This window comes from Lactuca serriola, chromosome 5, assembly GCF_051521515.1.
Source record: "Lactuca serriola cultivar US96UC23 chromosome 5, Lser_US96UC23_V15, whole genome shotgun sequence".
In the NCBI taxonomy this organism is placed as follows: Eukaryota; Viridiplantae; Streptophyta; class Magnoliopsida; order Asterales; family Asteraceae; genus Lactuca; species Lactuca serriola.
Genome location: NC_136412.1, coordinates 346,772,162 through 346,796,672, shown reverse-complemented (window position 1 = coordinate 346,796,672; position 24,511 = coordinate 346,772,162). Strand labels below are relative to the sequence as shown.

At 38.1% G+C, this 24,511-nt stretch overlaps 1 protein-coding gene across 1 annotated transcript; it reads right to left on the bottom strand.

Annotated features, from left to right (window-relative positions):
* Positions 1–18,808: 18,808 nt before the first annotated feature.
* Positions 18,809–19,534, bottom strand: LOC145051091 (uncharacterized). Its single transcript, XM_078999234.1, has one exon. The coding sequence runs from the start codon at positions 19,532–19,534 to the stop codon at positions 18,809–18,811; it is 726 nt and encodes a 241-aa protein (XP_078855360.1).
* Between the last annotated feature and the right edge of the window lie 4,977 nt (positions 19,535–24,511).

Here is a 24,511-nt window from a genome sequence, read left to right as displayed (position 1 = left end):
TAAAAGGCGTACGCGGGACGTATCCCTTCGGTATGCTGGGCGTACCTCGCCTCAGATTGACCAATTAAGGGGGGGGGGGGGTTGACTCCGAACGTGGGGCGTACCCTCGCAGGACTTAAAATTCCAATTATTGCTTAATGGATCAAGCACCTAAGCTCAAACTTCATATCCACTACTCAAATGTGCTCTAGAACCTTAAAATCTCAGACTTTAAGACTTTGGTTGACCAAAAAGAGCTTAATGCATGGTCTTAATCCATTAATACCTCCTAAAACGAACAAGGGACCAAACTAGCTCAAGCGACCTCATTTTGATGCCTTAGGACCCATCCTAGGGTCTGAAAGGATAGCCTAACTTGAGCAAAACAAGGCTTGCACCAAATGACATTCTTGGGACAAGAAAGATACCAAAAGCAACCCAAATAAGATGTAAGCCATCTAGGCATAAAGGTAGAAGCTTTATACCTTTTGAAGCTTCCCTAGAAGATGAAAACCCCAGATCTACAAGCTTGGTTCCTCCCTTGACTCCTTTGATGCTCTTTATTCTCATTAAACCACACCAACAACACACTTTAGGCTCCAAAACTCTCTCTTGTGGACTAGGGTTAGCTAATAACGGTTCAAAGACTTAGAGGCTGAAAGAGTGAAGCAAAAAGATCCATAACAGTGCTTAAATACCCTCCACACCCTAAATTTAGGGTTTCTCCCGGACATTAGTACACCCAACGTACATATGTATATGCCTAACGTACTAGGGCACGCCCTAGTACGCTTAGCGTGCTCACATGTATGCACAACGTACTACTCAAGTTTCCATAATTACCATTTTGCCACTACGGCTTCCTGTGGTCACTTGACTCCATTCCAAGGACCAAAATTGACATACTTAAAACCCAATGGATGAATTTGAAGTTACTTGAAAGATGGGGTGTTACATTATGTGGTATGCTAGTTGTTTCTATGATATGTGGTATGCTAGTTGTCTCTGTGATGCTTGCATGGAAGACCCCAGGGGGAGCTCGTGGCATTTGGATATTAGACCATGGGGAAGCCCATGTCATTCCAGGTAAAGAACATGGGGGAGCCCATGACATATTAGATAAATACCATGGGGGGAGCCCATGGCAACTATATGTACGTTGCATGATATTCTATGGTTGTATGTGGTGGGGTATTTTGGGGAACTCACTAAGCTTTGTGCTTACGGTTTTCAATTTATGTTTCAGGTGCTCTGGTTTTCAATTGGAAGGGCTCGGGATGATTTCAGAGCACACACCACATGTTTTCGTTTTCTGTGAAATACTCTGATTGACAATGTTATGTTACCCTGTTTTTTATGGGAAAGACATGTACAAACGATTTATTAATCTAAAAATAAAAAATTTTAAGTCATGATTTTGGGGCGTTACAAGTTGGTACCACCGCCTGTGTTTGAGGGATTCGAACATACTCTCAGGTGTGACTGAACTCAAACCGAGGAGTGATAAAATTTTCAAAATAGTAAGTATTTCCTAGAATACTCACACCTGTTGTCTGTTATGAGTTGATTTATGAATTTGTGAATTGCATGTTAGTTAGGGATAAGGATCTGCTCAGTTAGAATGCCAGAAGAGATACCTTTGTATGTATATCGTATGAGTTGGTAGACTTGCATGCTAGTGCTTATTAGGCTGTGGTAGTTGGATCTGATATGTGATACCATGTTGTTATGGGTGCATTGGATGCTATGCTGAGATGGGAATATTTAGTGGAACTAGTAATGGCTAGGTGTATGCTTTAAAAATTATATACGTTTAGGAACTTATGACCCTCGAATAATTGATTTGGCCTTATTTTCCTGTTCCTTTTTTGGTTGTGGTCCTAGGGTAGAGTCTGTTATTCGACAGTCTATATAATCCTGTTTTGTGTTTAATTTGCATGCATAAGGCAACCAGCGATAAGGGTGGAATTTCTATGGATTGAATCTCGCTGTCCATGGCCTCTTTCCATTCGGCGGACTCAGGGCCTGCCATGGCTTCCTTAAATTTGTTAGGCTCATCCAAATTTACCAGTGTTCTATCACTGATTAATTCATCACCTTCCGTAGTAATATGAAACCATAGTAATGCTCAGGTGGGTTCCTAACTCTTGTGGAACGCCTCAGAGGTACGGACTCATCATAAAGAGTTTCCTCCTCAAGTTGATTGTTAGGGTTTGAGGTTCCTTCACTGCTTGACTCTTGAAGTTCTTCAAGGTCAATTTACCTCCCACTGTTTCCTTGGCTTATAAACTCTCTCTCTCTCTCTCAAGACCCCTCTCCTTGCCATAAAGACCACATTCTCACTAGGTATGTAGAAGAGGTAACCATAGGATTTTTGTGGGTAGCCGATGAAAATACAACGCTCACTTCAAGGTTCGAGCTTATCCTGAGTCTCACGTCTCACGAAAGCCTCACAACCCCAAATCTTGATGTGGTCTAGATTGGGAACTTTCCCAGTCCACATCTCGTGAGGTGTTTTGGCAACCTTATTGGTAGGGACTAGATTTAGGATATGGGCGGAAGTCTCTAAGGCATACCCCCATAATGAGATTGGTAACGAAGCTCGACTCATCATGGAACGGACCATATCTAACAAGGTTCGATTATGCGTCTCAGCCACACTATTCAGTTATGGTGTTCTGGGAGGTGTCAATTGTGAAACAATTCCACATTCTTGCCCAGCTGATTCTCCACTTCCTATCTAAACTCTTTGAACATTTCAAAGGTTTCGGACTTATGCTTGATTAAGTAGACATAACCATATCTACTGTAATCATCAGTAAAATTCACATAGAAGCGATTAGCATCCCTAGTGGCGGTTCTTTAAGGTCCACACACATCTGTATGTATGAGGTCCAACAAATCTTCACCCCTAGCACAAGTACCAGTGAAGGGTGACTTTGTCATTTTTCCAAGCAAACAAGCCTCGCAACTATCATCTGACCTTAATTCAAATGACTCCAAGACTCCGGCCTTATGGAGTTAGCCTATGCGCTTCTTGTTAACATGTCCAGGACAACAATGCCACAAGGATGCTTTATCCAAACTAGTGGAAGAATTGATATGTAATACATTCCTTCTGTTGTAGATATATGTTTTATCGTTAGTACATACAAGAATAGATTATAAAGAACAAAACAAAGTTAATTCGGAGTTACAAAACCTTCATTGGGTTGTAGGGTTTGACATTATTTACCGTATTGAAGAAATACAAGTGAAGTGAGAAGTTTGACTTCTGTTATGAAGCAAAAAACAATAATTCTTAAAACTATAATAGAGGTATTAATTTATTTGTTTTCCATGAAAATTGCTCTTAATTATTTATTATATTTCTAAATTTGTTATTGATTGGAATATAAAATGTTGCAAAATAAGGTAAAAGACCAACTTAATGTCTTAGATCATTACCAACTTTACTTTACTGCATTTTTCTCTAAATTTGTGACTTTACACTAATTACCTATGAAAATAATTTTAGTTCTTCATTTGGGTTCATTAAGCAACATCTATGTTTTCTTCACTTACTTCAAATTTTCTTCATCTGATCTCTAAGTTATCTGTCTACAGGTTCGTTTCATAGCAATTACAGAGGCAAGGTGTTTCAAAAGAAATTGCAAGGTCAGCGCTTAGATTAAACTATCTTTTACATCAAGAACTACCACGTTTGAGTTTGTTTTACAATCAAAGATGTGGTTCTGTTTCACTATTTGTAGCTATTATCTCATTTCATGCTTTTAAACTCATTATTGTGAAGGTTATTCTGACAACAATATTACATTAAACAAAACATGGACCATTATTGTAATATATTTGTGTATACATTACTTGCCTATAAGTGATGAAACACTAAAAGAAAGTTTGGTAATTCGTAGGTCATAAGAGTGTACCATAAGTAACGACATGTTTCATTCTTTTTAGGATATTGTTAAATGCTAGTAGACTTCAAAACATTATGATCGATGCGTATCAGTTAAAGATGATAATAAGAAGTCAAAGTAAAAGTCAATTTATCAAACACAAGCACCTAGATAACAAATTTAATATTGAAAGTAGATGTAGTCCACGTCCTTCAAAGCGTGCAAGACTTGATGAGGCATCCATGGCTTGATTTGTGTCGATTAGTTTTGAAGCTTACTTGTCTTCTTTTCCATTTCTCTTCATGTTGCTGAAAGTTGTTTAAGATTTTAGGGCTTCTGCACTTGGAGATTGATTTTATAGGATTTTTTCTTAACTTTGCATGATAATGTATGTAGAAATAATTTAATGGTAATAAACATGTTTGTGTTTAGGAAAATTGTTTTGGATAGCAAGTTTGATTCCTATGAAATTTGAATTCTTGGTGTAAGTCTTCTATGTTTGGTTTTGGTGTAATAATTAATGGGTTTTGAGCATAAATACAACATATGAGTTCATGCAACCCTAATTGCTTTGGATCTAAGTTTTTCACTAATTGAACATGTAAATTGAATACCAAATCAAAACCCTAGATCTAGCATATATAAATCAAAATCTACATATAATTAGGGTTTAGAAGTTTACCTCACTTGTTATGTAGCAATAACAAGAACACCTTGTAGATCTTGACTCTTGAAAGCTTAGTGTCTCAAATGTTGCACCTGTAATGGTTTACAAACACCATTAGCAAAAGGATGATAGGAGAGAGAGGAGGGAATGCACTTAGAATTTCGGATAGGGTTTGAAGTAGCCCATGGACTCTTTTTTAGAATCCTTGGACGAAATCTATAGGGTCTCCCTATAGTTTTCGACTTTTCGTTTACTCCCATCTATGGAGTCCAATAGCCCAGTTTCACAACTATCAATGATTTGCAAAACATGCTCTGTTCCTTTAATCGGTTCCTTTACTCCTAAAATTAATTCCAAATTAATTTCTGGTTAAATACTAAATAAATAACATGATTTCTAATTAGTATATTATTTACCTAATAAATTAATAAATCAATTTATTATTCCAAATAATAAATTCAACCTCTCTCTCCAAAAGTCATCATGTCAAGTTACTAGAGTGAAGGCAACCTAAAAGGACCATGCTACTATCAAATCAAGTATATACCAGTTACAGTTATGGGCTTAGACATCTAATCCAAAGGTCTCCCACTTAGATAAGTCTAATAAATATAATTGCAAGTATGACTTCAAAATTTGACCAGCAATCATAGCTCTCAAAAGCTGTTGTCGAACTCTGACCTAGTCAGTCGTGTGTCCTAAGATAAGAGATCATATAATCCTCCATCCTGCAAGATATCATGTGGACAAAGACAAGGAACATAATCATTCTCATTGTCCAACAGTTTGTTTCCCGATTTCTAATTTGTACGACGATGAACTTAATTGAACACATCAATTTATTCCTGACCCGGCCCGACACATAAGTCAACACAAAATCATTGAGGGGCCCAAGATACCGCTTTTACCCCTTGGGATAAACGGAACAAATAAACTTTGACTTGTATGCTTGTACTATTTACTCATCAAATCATACACAACAATATGTTTTATAAAATTGTAACATCCCGAGATTTGCAGGTATTTCCGAATCCTCTCTTTTATTTATTTTTTCATTTGTAGTTTCTGGGGATGGAAGAGTGGAGCCATGAGAGGCCTAAGGGCTAAAGTTACAACTTTGGGATTAAGAAGAGTGCGTTAAGCGTACATAAGGTACACGGAGCGTACTAGGCGCGCCCTAGTACGCTGGGTGTACACTTGTGTACGCTAGGCGTACTCATGTCAGATGGAAACCCTAATATTTAGGGTTTGGTTGCTATATAAACGTCCTTATGAGCTCATAACGCTCTATCATTTCAGCCTCCATTGTTTTGATCCGTTTTCCCCAAAACCTAACCCCTCTCTTGAGTGTGTGAGCTAAGAGTGTGTGTTTTGAGTAGTAAAAGAAGAAGGTATTGCATCAAGGAGTTGGAGAAGTGGGGCAAGCTTGTAGATTTGTGGTTACTTTGTGCTTTAGAAGCTCTAGGAGGTAAAAAGCTCCAACCTTTATGCTTGTATGATGTACATATTTCCTTTGTGCTGAAGGCTAATAGACCCAGGGCAGTTCGCATAGACTCTAGACCAATCGGGGAGTATCAGCCAGGCCGAAGTCCCGGAGAACGGTCCAGACATGTTGAAGGCCTGAGAGAGCGGACCAGACACGCTGAAGGTTCTGAAAGTAGGCCAGATAGACAGAAGGCCCGGTGAGGGCGGTCCAGTTATACTGTAGATTCAATATGCATGATGTTTGTTATGATATGGTTATGGTTTGTATGGCATTGGTATTTTGGGGGAACTCACTAAGCTTCGGGCTTACAGTTTTGGATTTTGTTTCAGGTATTTCGGATGATATCGGGCAGGCGAAGGCTTGATCGTGCAACTCCTCGCATTTTATGATTTTGATTTTTGGGATACTCTGATATGAAACTATTTTGTAATAAATATTAGTTTTTGGATATTGAAAAAGTTTTAAATTTTCATTAATTTTAAGGATGTTACAAGTTGGTATCAGAGCCTTAGTTTGAGTGAATTGGAGGAACACTCGTGTGAATCCAGCCTCAAACTAAGGAAAAGGTTTTCAAAATGATATTCAAAGGGTTTTCAAAATACTAAAGGAAGATACAAAGTGTATGATCTGCCGAAGCCAGTAAGTAGACCCCAAAATACCGTACTGATATTTGACATTATGATATGTTAGAACAACATGCTAGTGATAGGCTAGGGATCTTCAAAAACTTCATGATACAATTGCCTGATTATATGATGCCTGATAGCCTTGGGATTTCCTTATATGAAATTGGTGGTATTAGTGTCTAAATCCATAACTATATTTGGTATGTACTTGACCCGGTTGTAGCAAGGTCCTTTTGGGTTGCCTTCACCAAAGCAACTTGACTGGATGAATAATAGAGAAATAGGTTATTTTGATTTATTAATATATTATATGAATAATATATTAAAAGAGAAATCATATGTGTTTAATTAATATTGGTCAAGAATTAATTAAGAATTAATTTTTTGAACAGAGGAGGTTAATTAAACTAAGGGGACTGGAATTGCAATTATAAGATAATTGCATTGTGGGCTAAGGAATCCCTAAAGAAAGGGAGTGGACGAAATCCTTATGGATAGCCCATAAGATTTCTTCCAAGGAGGGTTTCTGGAAGATTCTCATGGGTTGCTTAAAGCCTAAGCAATTGGATGAGATTTTTTACTAAAACCCTAATTCATCACCTATAAAAGGAACCCCTAGGCATCTAGTTTTTGGCTACCACAACCCTAAGAAGAGTTCAAGAGCCAAAAATTACCTCTCCCCTCTCTCTCTTGCCTTCTCCAATTGCTTTGGTGTTTGTGATCTATTAGAGGCACACCATTTGAGGTGCTAAGGTTCTTAAAGGCTCAAGATCTTCAAGCAACAATGAAAGGTAATGTTTCTAACTACTTTATTACATATGATTTCAAGTTTTGTGATATGCTAGATTAGGGTTTTGCAAGTCTTGGACAATTATGCATGTACAATTAGAAAAACTAGATCCAAGCATTAGGGTTCGCATGAACACCATAGGAATGTTGTTTTGCTCAAAACCCTTCAGTGGTATCAAAGCCTAGGATGTTTATTCTAATGTATTTGATGCAAAGTTTATTGTTCAAAGCTGTAAAATTCGTTTTTTTGTTTTTGACCAAACTCACGATGTGACCAGAGTAGGTCACAATGTGAGCACAACTGTTTGCTGGATTCCAAATTTTCTCCCTTGATTTGCTTTGGATAATTATCATAAATTGTTTTTCCAAATTAAAAATAAGATTTTTTATTAGGTTAATGGATATCCAAATAAAATTAATGGATAACTGTTAACTTAAGATAATTACTTGTTTTATAATATAAAGACTGATTATTTGTAAATTGATTTGTATTATCTTGTTCGAAAAAAAAATCAAAGGTCAAATTATATGATAAATATTAATAATATGATTATTTAATAATTTTCAAATTTGATCTAAAAGATGTTTTGAAAAGTTTCAAAACTTGCCCTCAAGTTTTGGGATTTAAATTATAATTAAAAATTTTAATTTTGAAATATTTAAATTCCAACCCTAGAATTTTACAAGTTTAAAATTCAACCCTTATACTATTATGAAATATTTTACAAGTTTAAAATTTTAATTTTGAAATATTTAAAGCTAGTCTTACCGTTAGTAGGTCTCATTCACAAAGTTGATCTATAGGGGGGGGGGGGGGTATGAGGTTGCTGCCTATAAATTGATAGTTTAATGGGTGTCCACTCTCACCCACCGCTTCCTTGATTGGTGGAGTGTCGTTAGCCGAATGGGTAGGATAGGACAACTAATTCCTCATTAAAAGTATAATGTTAATAAAGTAACTAAATGTTTTTATAAAAAAAATTATCAATCTTAGTTACTTTAGGAAAAATGTGAAGATGATGCTATTCCATGAAATTACACTTTGTACCCTTGCCATGATGTTAGTGGAGCGTGTGTAGTTAACCGGCACATTACTTTGGGTCTAGAAAAGCTGGCAAAGGATGACTAAATGTTTGCCATAGATCAATGGAGTGTATGTGGCTAACTGGCACATTGATTAGGTGACTGTAACATTGAGGGCACCAAGTACATTTGCATGGTTATTCACACCTTGTTTGTGATCCCCGGTATCCCCGTCACAAACTTGAAGGTCATATCGAGATTTAAACATGTCATTGAAAAGTTCAATGAATCTCAAAAGATCTAGGAGTTTTCAATACATTTAAAACTTAATTTCCTTTTCTTTTTTCATGGTGGAAATTAGTGAATCGTCATTCACTTACCTTCAAATTATTTGTTGTTTAGATTACGGCATCCCTCTTCTAAATTGCAAATAACGTTGTTGGATCCTATCCCTAATTTCTCATTTGGGTGTTTAATTGGGGATTCTCATCTAATAAAGCTTTGTCTCTTTTCTTTTTCAGATGTCTAACTCGAACAACAACAACGATTCTGGCTCGAACTCTTCCGACTCATTCTCACTCATGAATTTGTGTGGGAGGGTGATTTTTGATGGGACCAATTTCAATGATTGGATCTGCAACATTTGAATGGTTACCCGCTACGAGGACAAGGAGTATGTCCTCGACAAGGAGCTGAAAGAAGTGAATGTCAACACTATTGCTCCTGAGGAGATCGCTGCCTTTGAGGCTCATGAGCGCAATGCTATGAAAGACCATTGCATCATGCTCCCGACTATGACTGCAGAACTCCAAAAGTCTTACAAGGACTTCTATACCTATAAGATGCATCAAGATTTACTAGACAGGGACCACCAAAGTGCTAGGTAGGAGAGGTACGAGATCATCACTTCGATGATCACTACCAAGACAAGGGACGGAGAGTCCGTCACGGCTTACGTGTAGAAGATGCAGTGATATGTCGACCGACTGCGGAAGTTGAATGTTAACTTTGATGAGGAGCGGGCGATTGATATCATTATTCATTCCATACCTCCTTGTTTCAACCAATTCCACATGAACAAGAAGGAGGTCACTTTGAGCAAGCTTCAAGGCTTGTTGAGGACTGCTGAGAGCAACCTCAAGGACAAATCTGTTGCATCAACTTCCGCTACTACTGCCCCCGTCTTGGCTACTGGGCAAGGGAAGGGAAAGAAGAGAAAGGATCCTTCCAAGAGCCACAATAAGGGGAAGACTCATGATGACACCTCTTCTAGTGGAACCAAGGTTGGTCCCGTTGCACCCTCCTCGAACCCAAAGGATGCAGAGTGCTACCACTGCCATGAAAAAGGTCATTGGAAACGAAGCTGCCCAAAATATTTGCAAGATATCAATGATGGGAAGATCAAGCCATACTTTGCAGCTATTTATACTATTCAATCTAATAACTCATCACATGCTATTTCTTGGGTTCTTGATACATGATGTGGTTTTCACATTTGTTTTGATTTGCAGGGCCTTAGAAGAAATAAGGATGTGGAGCATGGGAAAATAAACTTGATCATGGGGAACAGAAGAGTGTCGCCTGTCACCAAGATTGGAGTTTACTCATTAGTGCTTAGTAGTGGGTTAAGTGTAGATTTTAACCGCTATCCTTAATGGGAAGTTGGCTGAAAATGTTTATTGTTTGCAAGTTGGTTATGCATTAATAATGTGTAAAAGGAATAGATAAACCTCGACTTATATTAGGGTGTTTCGTATCGATAAAACCCTCTGGCTGACTCATGTAAACATCCTCAGCCAACTTCCCATTAGGGAAAGTGGTTTTGATGTCCATCTGACATATTTCATAATCATGAAACGCAACTATGGCTAGCATAACCCTCATAGACTTCATCTTTGCAGCTGGTGAGAAAGTCTCATCATAGTCAACTCTGGGAGTTTGAGTAAAGCCCTTCGCAATCAATCGCGCCTTATAAGTGTGTAATTTCCCATCCATGTCGTTCTTCTTCTTGAAGATCCACTTGCACCCGACCATCTCAACATAATGTTTCGTGTCATTTCTAATGAGTAACAATAATTATTCAAATCTAAACCTAACCCACTACTAATCACTAAATAGTAAACTCAAATCTTGGTGACAGGAGACGCTCTTCTGTTCCCCATAATCAAGTTTAGTTTCCCATGCTACACATCCCTACTTCTTCTTAGAGCCTGCAAATCAGAACAAATGTGAAAACCATATCCTGTATCAAGGACCCAAGACATAACATTTGATGAGTTGTTAGAATGAATAGTATAAATACTTGTGAAGGATGGCTTGATCTTCACATCATTGATATATTGCAAGTACTTCGGGCAACTTCGTTTCTAATGCCCTTTGTCATGACAGTGGTAGCACTTTGCATCCTTTGGGTTCAAGGAGGGTGCAGCGGAACCATCCTTGGTTCCACTAGAAGAGGTGTCATCATGGGACTTTCCATTATGGTGGCTCTTAGAAGGAGTCTTCCTCTTTTTACGCTTCCCTTGCCCGATAGCCAAGATGGGGGCGGTAGTAGTAGGAGTTGATGCAACAGATTTATCTTTTAGACTACTCTCAGCAGGCCTTGAAGCTTGCTTAGAGTGACCTCCTCCTTGTTCATGTGGTAGGTCATAGGAAACTGGTTGTAACAAGGAGGAAAGGAGTGTAGAATGATATATATGGTCAACTCCTCATCGAACTTAACATATTACTTCAGCAAGCGGTCCACATATCTCTGCATTTTTTTGCAGGTGGACCGTGATGGACTCTCAATCCTTCATCTTGGTAGTGATCATTACAACAATAATCTCATACCTTTCCTGCCTCACGCTTTGATGGTATCTATCCATCAAATCTTGATGCATCTCGTCTGGGTAATAGTCCTCGTAGGACTTTTGAAGTTCAGTAGTCATTGTCGCGAGCATGATGCAATGAACTTTCATAGCATCTCGCTCGTGAGTTTCGTAAGTAGCGATTTCTTCGGGAGTAGCAGTGTTGACATTAACCTCTTTCAGCTCCTTATCGAGAACATACTCCTTGTCCTCGTAGCGGGTGACCATGTGGATGTTGTAGATACAATCGTTGAAATTGGACCCATCAAATATCACCCTCCCACACAAGTTCATGAGTGAGAATAAGCCGGAAGGGGTCGAGCCAGAAGCGTTGTTGTTGTTCAAAGTAGACATCTGAAATAGAAAAGGAACAAAATTTAGATTAGATAAGAATCCCCAATTAAACACCCAAATGAGAAATTAGGGCTAGGACCCAACACAATTATTCACAATTTAGAAGAGGGATCTCGTAATCTAAATTGCAAATAATTTGAAGGTAAGTGAATGACGATTCACTAATTCCCACCAAGTTTGTGATTGGGATACCGTGGATCACAAACAAGGTGTGAATAACCATGCAAATGTACGTGGTACTCTCGATGTTACAAATCACCTAATAAATGTGCCGATTAGCCACACACGCTCCATTGATCTATGATAAACATCAAGCTACCCTTTTCCACCTTTGCTAGTCCCAAATTAGTGTGTCGGTTAACCACACACGCTCCACTGACGACTTGGCAAGGTGCAAAGTGTAATTTCATGGAATAGCATCATTTCATATTTTGCCTAAAGTAACTAAGATTGGGAATTTATAAAAGAATTCAGTTACTTTATACATTCATTGTACTTATTAATGAGGAATTAGTTGCCTTATCCTACCCGTTCGGCTAACGACCCTCCACCAATCAAGGAAGCGGTGAGTGAGAGTGGACACTCATTAAACTGCCATTTTATACATACATATATATATATATATATATATATATATATATATATATATAATCATTATTCTTATAATATCATAATAGTATAAGGGTTTAATTTTAAACTTGTAAAATTCTAGGGTTTAGAATTTAAATGTTTCAAAATTAAACTTTTAATCAAAATATTTAAATTTCAAAACTTGAGGGAAAGTCTTGAAACTTTTCAAAACTTTCAAGATCAAATTAAAAATAATTTAAATAAACAATTAACTAGTGATTATCTAAATTTGACCTAATTTAATTTCATGGCAAGATAATACAATTAAATAATTCAAATAATTAAAGTTATCATATAAGGTAATAATAATCTAATTAATTGACAATTATCTTCTATTTTGATAAGGATAATCATATCAATTTAATAAAAATCATATTTTATTAATCAAAAACATTTTTGCTAATTATCGCAATCCAAAATAGGCCAAAATCCCAAAAGATCTGCTCTCTGACTCTCCGACTCGCCGAGTCACTGTCTGGACTCGTCGAGTTCATCTGACTCATCGAGTTCATCAGGTGAATCGACGAGTTCATCTGTCAGAGGGTAGAATTTTCGACTTTTCAAGCTATGAATGATCAAACAACGCATCAAATACAATAGAAAACAACATAGTCTCTGAAACAACAGATGGGTTTTGAGCATTACATCAATCCTATGGTGCACATGAAAACCCTAAAGCTTTGGATCTAGGTTTCTCTAATTATACATGCAAATCATCCAAAAGCTTGTAAACCTTAATTCTAGCATACAAAAAAAATCGAAAATCATAACTATACCAAGGTTAGGAAATTACCTTTCAATTGTAGCTAGAAGATCTTGAGCTTTGAGAACCTAGCACCTCAAATGTGATGCTTCTAATGAATCACAAACACCAAAACAAGTTGGATGATATTGGAGAGAGGGGAAGGAGGCTCAAAATTGGCTCTATGATCTCTAGGGTTCAAGTGGTAGCCGAAATTGTAAAGCCTAGGGTCCTTTATATAGGTGAGCTGCAAGGGTTTCAGTCAAAACCCTAATTGGATTGCTTAGGCCTTAAGCAGTCTCTAGAATCCTTCCAAAATCAAGGCTTGGAGGAATTCAATGTGAGCTTCCCCCTTGATTTTGTCCATCCCTTTCTAAGGGATCCACAGCCCAAAATCCAATTATCTTATAATTGCAATTCCAGCCCCTTAGGTTCAATTAATATTTTTTGACCACAAAATTAATTCTTAATTAATTATTAACCAATATTAATTAACAAATATGATTTCTCTTTTAATATATTATTCATATAATATATTATTAAACTATAATAACCTCTTTTTCCATTACTCATCCAGTCAAGTTGCTCTGGTGAAGGCAACCCAAAAGGACTATACTACAACCGGATCAAGTTTATACCAAATATAGTTATGGGCTTAGACACCTAATCCAACAGAACCATTCAATGACTGTTGTTGGAAAATGCTCTGGAGTACTGGCTCCGTAATCGGTGAGATTTGCGCCATGAGCGCCTGGATTGGAGTCTGAGTTCTATACTCGCAGTGGTGTTCGTTAGTTATCACCACCGGTATTCGATACAGATCTGGTATTGCAAGCGTAGGTGTTGTCAGGTATAGATCGTTGTTTTACGAAGAACCAATGTCGTTAATTGGGTGTATCACCCTGAGGATACGTCCGGGTGGTGCCAAATGTTATGAGATGCTCTTCAAGGGGTTTGGATTATTGAGGATATAACTGCTTTGGGAGCTTTCCTGAGAACACAATCACAGAAGAACCATTAGAGTACGACCGGGTGTTCTCCTAGGACGTCGCTCCGAAGATCAAGTTAGTCTAGGGTGAGAGAGAAATCATAGGGTAATATTCGTGAGAAAGAAGATGGATCCCTCCCTTGAGACGGAAGAGATCCTTTTATACCTGTTGCTAACGGATCATTGGGACCATCTCTCGTGAGCGTGATACGTTGCCTCCTCTTACTGGGAGAGCTATTCACACTAACTAACCATCAGGTGACATCAGTTATGGGCATCACCTGAGCTATTTTTTGCTTTCTCATTAGTTACGGGTGAATGAGGAGATCACATGGGATGTTCTTCTCTTGTGACGAGAAATGAGATGTCACTTCGGCTTTGGCTCTCTGAGGCCAAGACCAGGTCTCAGCCATGGTAGTAATGTCTCTGTTACATTTAACGTGGCCGTTCATTGTAATGTTAATAAATACTTACTTCCAAAGTATGATCGATGTGGATATTTTGAACAATCCAATTATTCTGGAAGTAAAACATGCAAAGATGAAACACAAAACAAACAATTGATAAAATATAGTAAACAATACTCATAAATAAATCTCCATTACTTAATCATCAAATGTCAATTACGTTTATATTGTTACAAGTTTATGAATATCTATCTAATCACTAAAACTAATATCGTCCTTCAGACCAATGCTCCTCGCATGCTGAATGTGCTTAATCATACTCAGACCCTTTGTGAGGGGATCTGCAAGATTCTCTTTTGACGATACCCTCTTGACAACGAGGAGTCCTTCTTCTACCTGACGTCTAATGAAGTGGTATTTTCTGTCGATATGTTTGGATCTTCCATGATCCCTAGGTTCCTTGGTCAAGGCAACCACTCCTTCATTATCACAGAAAATCTCTATGGGCTTCTTTATGGCTGGCACAACTCTAAGGTCTCCAATGAAGTTCTTCAACCATATAGCCTCCTTTGACGCTTCACTCTTGGCTATATATTCTAACTCACATGTTGAATCAGCCACAGTATCCTGCTTGGAACTTTCCCAAGTCACTGTTCCTCCATCGAGTGTAAACACCTATCCAAACTGAGAACGAAAGTCGTCTCGGTCTGTCTAAAAATTGGCGTCACTATAACCAGTAACTCTCAAGTCATCATTGCCACTAAGTATAAGGATCCATTCCTTAGTTCTTCGCAAATACTTAAGAATCTTCTTAACTGCTATCCAGTGAGCTTTACCCGGGTTCCCTATATATCGATCGACCATGCTCAAAGTAAAAGCCACATCAGGGCGAGTACATGTCATAACATACATGATCGAGTCAACGTCGGAAGCATATGGAACTCGACTTATTTCTGCTATCTTGGCATGGGTACTCAGACTTTGAGTCTTACTAAGCTTGGTGTTGCTCTGGATAGGTAATTCTCCTTTCTTGGAATTCTCCATGCTAAAATGCTTTAGCATTTTATCCAAATAAGTACTTTGACTAAGTCCAATTAGTCTTCTACTCCTATTTCTCAAAATCCTTATTCCCAGAATATAATCAGCCTCTCCTAGATCCTTCATAGCAAAACACCTTCCAAGCTAGGACTTAACTGTTGGATTAGGTGTCTAAGCCCATAACTATAATTGGTATGTACTTGACCCGATAGTAGCATGGTCCTTTTGTGTTGTCTTCACCATAGCAACTGGACAGAATGAGTTTTGGAGAAAGAGGTTATTTAAATGGTTTATTAATATATTATAAGAATAATATATTAATTAAGAAATCATTTTATTTATTTAGTATTTATCAGAAATTAATTTAGTGATCAAAAGAGATTGATTAAAAGAACGGGGACTGATTATGTAAATTAGTAATAGTTATAGTTTGGGCTAATGGATCCTATTGGTATGGGATGGACGAAAATCTATGGGAAGCCCATATAGCTTTTGTCCAAGGCTTACCATGTGGGGGTCCATGTGTTGCTTAGGGCCTAAGCAAGGGAATTAGGGTTTCCAGTTGAAAACCCTTGCAACCTCAACTATTAAAGGAACCGTCCACCCTCATGGAATCAACCACTGCTTCCTTAGAAGAAACCCTAGCCGATTTCTGCCTCTCCTTCTCCTCATTCTTTGCTTGTGGTGTTTGTGACTACATTAGAGGTAAAACGCTTGAGGCACTAAGCTCTTGAAGGTCAAGATCAAGGAAAGGATTGCTTGTTACTACTAGCTAACAAGAAAGGTATTCTTCTAACCCTAGTTTATTCATTGACTCTGAAAATTGTATGTTAGTTTAGGGTTCTTGCTTTGGAAAATTGATTTGCATGTGTAACTTAAGAAAAACCTAGATCCAAAGCAATTAGGGTTGCATGTGCACCATAGGAATGTTGTAATGCTCAAAATCAATCATTAACTTCCTGCAAAGTTGGAACGTTGTTTCCTATGAGCAGTATGCCATCAACATACAATAATAGGAAGCTAACTATACTTCCACTAGCTTTGACATATACACAGGACTCATCCTCGCTCCTAGAGAAGCCAAACTCTTTGACCTTCTCATCAAAGCAAAGATTCCATCTGCGAAAAGCTTATTGCAATCCATAGATTGATTTCTCAAGTTTATACACTCTATTGGGGTATTTAGCATCTACAAAACCCTCTGGCTGACTCATGTTAACATCTTCAGCCAACTTTCCATTAAGGAAAGCGATTTTAACATCCATCTGCCATATTTCATAATCAGAAATGCAGCTATGGCTAACATAACCCTAATAGATTTGATCTTATCCACTGGTGAGAACGTCTCATCATAGTCAAACCCTAGGGTTTGAGTAAAGACCTTCGCAACCAGTCATGCCTTGAACATGTGTACCTTTCCATCCATTCCAGTCTTCATCTTGAAAATCCATTTGCACCCAAATGTCTTACGACCTGGTACATTGTCAACCAAGTTCCAAACTTGATTGTCATTCATGGACTGGATCTCGCTGTCCATTTCCTCTTTCCATTTAGTAGACTCAGGGCCCGCCATGGCTTCCTTCTAGTTAGAAGGCTCATCCAAATTTACCAGTGTACTATCACTGATAAACGTATCACCATCTATAGTAATATGAAAACCATAAAACTATGGTGTCATTCTAACTCGAGTGGAACGCCTAATAGGTAACGACTCATCAATTGGTTCAACAATAATTTCTTCCTCGGGTTGAGTGCTAGTGTTAGAGGTTCCTTCATCGCTTGACTCTTGAATTTCTTCAAGATCAATTATACTCCCACTGTCCTCTTTGCATATGAGTTCCTCTCGCGGAAAACTCCCCTTCGTGCTACAAATACCACGTTCTCACTAGGTCTGTAGAACAAGTATCCAAAGGACTTTTGTGGGTAGCTGATGAAAATACATCGCTCACTTCGAGGTTCAATGTTGTCGTGAGTCTCTCGTCTAATGAAAGCTTCACAACCCCAAACCTTGATATGTGTCAACGAGGGAACCTTCCATTTCCACATCTAATGAGGTGTTTTGGAAACCTTCTTTATTGGGACTAGATTAAGGACATGGGAGGCAGTCTCCAAGGCATACCCCTAGAAAAAAATTGGAAGCGAAGTTCGACTCATCATGGAACGAACCATGTCCAACAAGGTTTGATTATGCCTCTCTGCCACACCATTAAGTTGTGGTGTCCTAGGAGGAGTCAATTGTGAAACAATTCCACATTCCTTGAGGTATTCGTGGAACTCGATACTAAGATATTTACCACCCCTATCGGATTTGAGCATCTTTGTCTTCCTACCCAATTGATTTTTGACTTCGTGTTTAAAATCTTTGAACTTTTCAAAGGTTTCTCACTTGTGCTTGATTAAGTAGATATATCCATATCTGCTATAATCATCGGTAAAAGTCACTTAAAATCGATTTGCATCCCCTGTGGTGGATTTGAAGGGCCCACACACGTCGATGTGTATGAGATCCAATAATCCCTCACCCCTTTCACATGAACCTGTGAAAGGCGATTTAGTCATCTTTCCAAGAAAACAAGACCCGCATGTGTCATCCGTCCTTAGGTCAAATGATTCCAACACTCCATCCTTTTGGAGTTGGGCAATACGCTTCTTGTTGACATGTCCATGACGACAATGCCACAAGCATGCTTTGTCTAAACCATTAGACAAATCGATATGCAACACACTATTTCCTAAATTGTCAACAACCATCACAGTTTCATATACACCATCACAACGCAATGCTTTAGAATAAAATACACCATTATAATAGAATTAATAGATCCATTCTCGTGATTAAAAGAATATATGAAACCTTTTCTATACAAACCATGAAAAAAAATATTCCTCGTCATTTCTGACTAGTAGCAACAATTATTCAAGTCTAAACACAACCCACTACTAAGCATTAAAAAATAAACACCGATCTTGGTAACAGGTGATGATATCCTATTGCCCATTATCAGGTTCATCTTCCCAAGCTCCACATTCCTACTTTCTTTTAGTCCCTGCAAGTCAGAGCAAATGTGAAAACCACATCTTGTATCAAGGACCCAAGAATTATAATGCAATGAGTTCTTAGACAAAATAGTGTAAATACCTGTTGAGGTAGGATTGATCTTTCCAAACTTAATGTCCTGTAGGTACTTGGCATGGCTTCTCTTCCAGTGCCCCTTGTCTTGGTAGTAGAAGCATGTTGCTTCTTTTGGATCTGAGGTAGAAAGGGGAGCAGAACCAGATTTTCCTTTGGATCCACTAGAAGAAACTTCATGAGACTTTCCCTTACAACTTTGCTTTAAGGGAGCTTTCCTCTTTGTCCCCTTCCTTGTCCAATAGCCATGACTAGAGCAATAGTAGTAGGAGGAGTGGATTCAACAACTTTTTCTTTTAATCCACTTTCAGCGGTTCTCAGCAATCCTTGAAGTTTACTCAACGTGACTTCCTCTTTGCTAAGATGATAAATCAACTTCAACTGATCATAACAATGAGGTAAAGAGTGCAAGACTATTTCGATAGCCAACTCTTCATCAAAGTTCACATTAAGCTTCAAGAGACAATCCACATAGCGTTGCATGCGTTGCAGGTTGGTCGTGTTGGACTCTCCATCCTTCATCTTGGTGGTTATGAGTGACCAGACTATCTCACAACTTTCTTGACGTTCTCTTTGATGGTACTTCTCCGTCAAGTCCTTACACATCTCATAAGGCCAATATTCCTCATAGAATTGTTGCAGCTCAGGAGTCATAGTGGCCACCATAATGCAAGATACTTTGGTAGCATCCTTGTAGTGGGCCCTATACTCAACTATTTCTTCAGGAGTAGCTTGTGATTCATCTATCTCGTTCATCTCTTTGTTGAGGACATATTCCTTATCCTCAAATCGCAAGGCCATTATGATGTTACAGATCCAATCATTAAAATTGGAACCATCAAATGTCACCTTGGCACAAATGCTCAAGAGCAAGAAAGTGTTTGAGAAGTTGTTGTTGGAGGAACCAGAAGCGTTATTGGAAGTTGACATCTACAAAAGAAGAAGGACAAGTTTTGATTAGGTAAGGAATCCTTAGTATAACACCCAAAATGAAATATTAAGTCTAGGACCCAACACAATAATTCACAATTCATAAAAGCGATGTCGTAATCCAATTGTAAATTATTTGAAGGTAGGTAAATGACGATTTACCAATTCCACCATGAAAAAGAATTTTAAATGAATTAGGTTTTAAAGGAAATTCCTAGATCTTTTGAGATTCATTGAACTATTCAATGGTATGTTTAATCTCGATTATGCCCTTTCCATTTGTGACTAGGATACCGATGATCACAAAGAAGGTGTGAATAACCATGCAAACTAGCTTGGTACTGTCGATGTCTGTAACGCCCGTAGATCAGGGCTAGTCAATTTAGAGACAATAAGCGTCAAAAATGACTTTTTGATAGAAGATTATTTAGGATGAATAATCCTAACTAAGTTCTGGTATATGTTACAAGGTTTTCGTGCATATAAAGAACGCCAAAATCCGAGTTATAACGAAGGAGTTATGACCTGTTGAAGTTTCGCGACAGAACCGGCACAACGCTGAATGACGTAAAAAGTGAATTCACGTTAGAGTGATATTTAGCCTTAGCGATCTAAATGAGAATCGAAGATCTCGTTGTTAGTAGCGAAACGACAAAAAGTTAGGCAAGAACGGACGTCGGACGAAGAAGTTATGAATTTATAACGAAATTTTCTGTCCCGACCTATTAAAAATAAATAATAAAAATAAAAGTCAAAATTAGCCGACGGAGTCTAAACGAAAGTCGTAGAGCGTAGTCTCACCTACGCGTGGATATAAAGAACGTCGAAAACGGAGTTCGTATGAAGAAGATATGAATTTTCGAAGTTTATTAATGAATTAATAATTAAATTTAATTATTAAATCCCGGCCTTATCCGAAGACGAGTCATCGGACTCATCTGAAGTACGCCCCGCGTATGAGCGTACGCCCCGCGTACAGCGAAGCATGACGACCTTCGCACTCGAGTTCTTCGGATGATGCATGCAGTGACGAATTCGGACGCGTACGCCCCGCGTACTCCGAGGCTCCAGCCTCCTATAAATAGGATGCGAGGGCAGCTGGCTCTTTTGCCAATTTTCTCTCTTCTCTCTCTCGTTTTGCATCGTTTTGCGTGCCAGAAATACCCCGAAGCCCCGGTATTATTCTCGAGCCCCGAGGCAAGTCCCGAGATCCCAAAGATCCCGAGTCGAAGCTCTGCCCGCGAGAAGGTCGATTTTTGTGGAGATCTTCCAGATCTGCTGAGGATTACTACTTCTGCAAGTCGTAGTGCTGTCCGATCATCTTCTGATCAAGTGAGTGTATACTACCTTTCATAAACACGATAATAATACAAGTATGGTTTGAGTGTATTAAGTATATTGTTGTTTATATGTGTGGGTGTGTAGTTACTTTCTTCTAACACATAAATGCGAAGTATTTGCTATGAAATACGTGCTATGTGTTTATATGTTATTTGTCTATTTGAGATGGGCATGGAAATTGGAGTTTTATACAGGTTTTAAATGATCTAAACTGTGTAAGTATTTATATCTACAAAATTGTTGGGTAGAACATAGGTAGATGGAATAGTTGGTGACTATGGAGTTAGCACCTATTGTATAAACCTTGGCGACGATGTGACTTCGTGCCTATTTGATGAACCTTGGCGACTATGGAGTTAGCGCTTGTTGAGTAAACCTTGGCGACTATGGAGATAGCGCTTGTTGAGTAAACCTTGGCGACTATGGAGTTAGCGCTTGTTGAGTAAACCTTGGCGACTATGGTGTTAGCGCTTGTTGAGTAGACCTTGGCGACTATGGAGTTAGCGCTTGTTAAGTGAACTTTGGTGACTATGGAGTTAGCGCCCGATAACTATGGATTTAGTACTTGATAAATAAGCTTTGGCAGCAATGGAATTCGTGCCAAATTCCTTATGAATAATTGAATGAAGGATAGTTGGTTCTTAGGGTAAAACCTTAAGAAGATAATGGGGATGGGTAATTGGGTTGATTGTTTGCTGATTACATATAATAATTATATTATTGTGGGTTGAAACCCTATATGCTCACCAGGCTCCCAAGCCTGACCCACTCGGTTTTCTTTTCATTACAGGTAATGGCACAAGGGTATAAGTTGGAGGACTTGACGAGAGATTTTGGATTATAGATCAGTAGTTGAATAACTATTGTAAGGTCTATTTTATATTGTTTATGCTTTTGGGTCTGTAACGAACATGACATCCCGAGTTTTTATTATTTAATGAAAATACATTCTTTTCGAGAAATGTTTTGATAAATGGTTATCATATTTTATTTTGGGAACAAATTCCGCAACCGTTTTCTTTAAACGATCACTCTGATTTATAAAACAAAGCATAAACAAATCGGTCTTTTCTGGCCGTGAAATTAGGGATGTCACAATGTCATTTACCACCTAATCAATGTGTCAGTTAACTACATACGCTCCATTGATCAATGATAATTTACGAGCTACCCATTTCCACCCTTTGTTAGTCCATGTCAGTGTGTCGGTTAACCACACACGGTCCATTAACGACTATTACAAAGTGCAATGTGCAATTTCAAGGACTAGCATCAAATTCACATTTTCCTAAAGTAACTAAGATTGAGAATTTTATAAAACATTTAGTTACTTTATATTTTTCATTATACTTATCAATGAGAGTTTAATGTCCTATCCTACCCTTTCGGCTAACGACCCTCCACTAGTCAAGAGTGCGGTGGGTAAGAATGGATACCCAATGGCGGTCATTTTATAGGCCGCTTCCTTAAATACCCCTTATAGACCAGCTTCGTGAATCAGGTCTACTAACGGTAAGACTGACTTTTCTTATACATATATATATATATATATATATATATATATATATATATATATATATATATATAATTAAACTTTTAATTTGATAATAGTATAAGGGTGTATTTTAAACTTTTAAAATACTAGGGTTCTAAAATTTAAGATATCAAAATTAAACTATTTAATCAAATTTTAAATTATAAAACCAAAGGTTGTATTTTTAAAACCTTTTCGAAAATACTAAATCAACTTTTAAATAACTAAATTAATAAATTAATTTTGCCTTTATCGTAAAATTTGACCAAATCATTTATTTTGATAAGGATATGCATTTACCTTTTCAGAAAATTCAAGTTTAAGCAATTAAAATGAATTAGGGTAATTATACTAATCAAATCAAGATATCAAAGTCGAAAATTCAGGCATCTGACGAGTCAACTCATCGAGTTAGTAAATGAACTCGTCGAGTTCCAGTATGAACTCGTCGAGCTTGATGAACAGATTGACGAATATGTTACCTCCTCCTTTGGACAATTCACTATTACATCAAATTCAACTAAAAAACATCCGAGTCACTGATACCACTGATGGGTGTTGAGCATAACTACAACCTATGTGTTCATGCAACCCTAATTGCTTTGGATCTAATTTTTTTCACTAGTTGAACAAGGCAAATTGAATACCAAATGAAAACCCTAGATCTAGCATATATAAATCGAAATCTACATATAATTAGGGTTTAGAAGTTTACCTCACTTGTTATGTAGCAATAACAAGAACACCTTGTAGATCTTGACTCTTGAAAACTTGTACCTCTAATGGCTTACAAACACCACTAGAAAAAAGGATGAGAGGAAAGAGAGGAGGGAATGCACTTAGAATTTCTACTAGGGTTTGGAGTAGCAAGCATTGGTCAAAAATCCTATGAGGTGGGGTCTTTATATAGTTGTGGCCTGATGGGGTTTACTGGAGGAAACCCTAATTTCCTGCTTAAGGCTTAAGCATCCCATGGGCTCTTATTAAAAATCCTTGGCCGAAATCTATATGGCTTCCCTGAAGTTTTCGTCCACTCCTATCTAAGGAGTCCAATAGCCCAGTTTCACAACTATCAAAGTGTAACACCCTAATTGTCATGTATCATTATTGTTCAATTTAAGTTTCATGTTTTACGACTTACTCGACGAGTTAATGCTATGAATCGTCGAGTAGAAGCGGGTTGGGACATGTCATTTTATGAGTTGAATCGACGAGTCGGAAAGGGGACTCGACGAGTAGGAGCTGGCAGAGGAAACCCTAAATTTCAGGGTTTTTGCACCCTATATTGGACCATTAGCGCCTCCCATTATCCCTTATCACCCCTTGAGAGCCAGAAACCCAAAATTTCGTGTGTTTGAGCTTTGTGAGTGTTTTGGAGCTTTAGGAAGTGATTTAGTGAAGGAAACTTGTAGATCAAGAGGCTAGCATCAAGGAAATTTGTGTAGATCTTGAATCCATCTCAGTTTGGGCACGTTTTGGAGGTAACCAACTATTACTTTGATCTCTTTCTCCTTAGAACCTCTCAAGGATGGAGTTAGGGTTTTCTTTAGCATATTCAGGAAGGGAATGTGGTGTATGAGGTAGATCTGAAGTTGAAACTTCAGATCTAAACCTCCCTTTGGTCCTAAGTTCATAAAGTTCCTTGTATGGCCATGAAAGAACCCTCCCTTATGAATAGAGCTTCATTTCAAGCTTGGATTCGGATTTTAAGGCATGCAAATACGTAAAGGTAGCAACTTAACGTTGCTAATACACTCTAGGGACCTAGATGTACTGTTTGGAACAAAAGAATAATTATGTATCGCTTGATCATGGGAATAATTGTATGGACTCGGCGAGTCTGGGAGATGACTCGGCAAGTTGAGTAGGGTTTTTTTCCGAATTGGTCCCGTGTGGATTCGGCGGGTCTGGGAGATGACTCGATGAGTCAGTTTGAATTTTCGAGCACTGAGTCGCGTATTGACTCTACGAGTCGAGTCGGGTAATTCTTGAATCAGTAGGGACTCGATGAGGGGAACGTTGCACTCTGCAATAGGACAACATGGTTTGTTGACCATTAACCAATGACTTTGACTTTGACTGGGGATTGTCTTGTGCCTTCC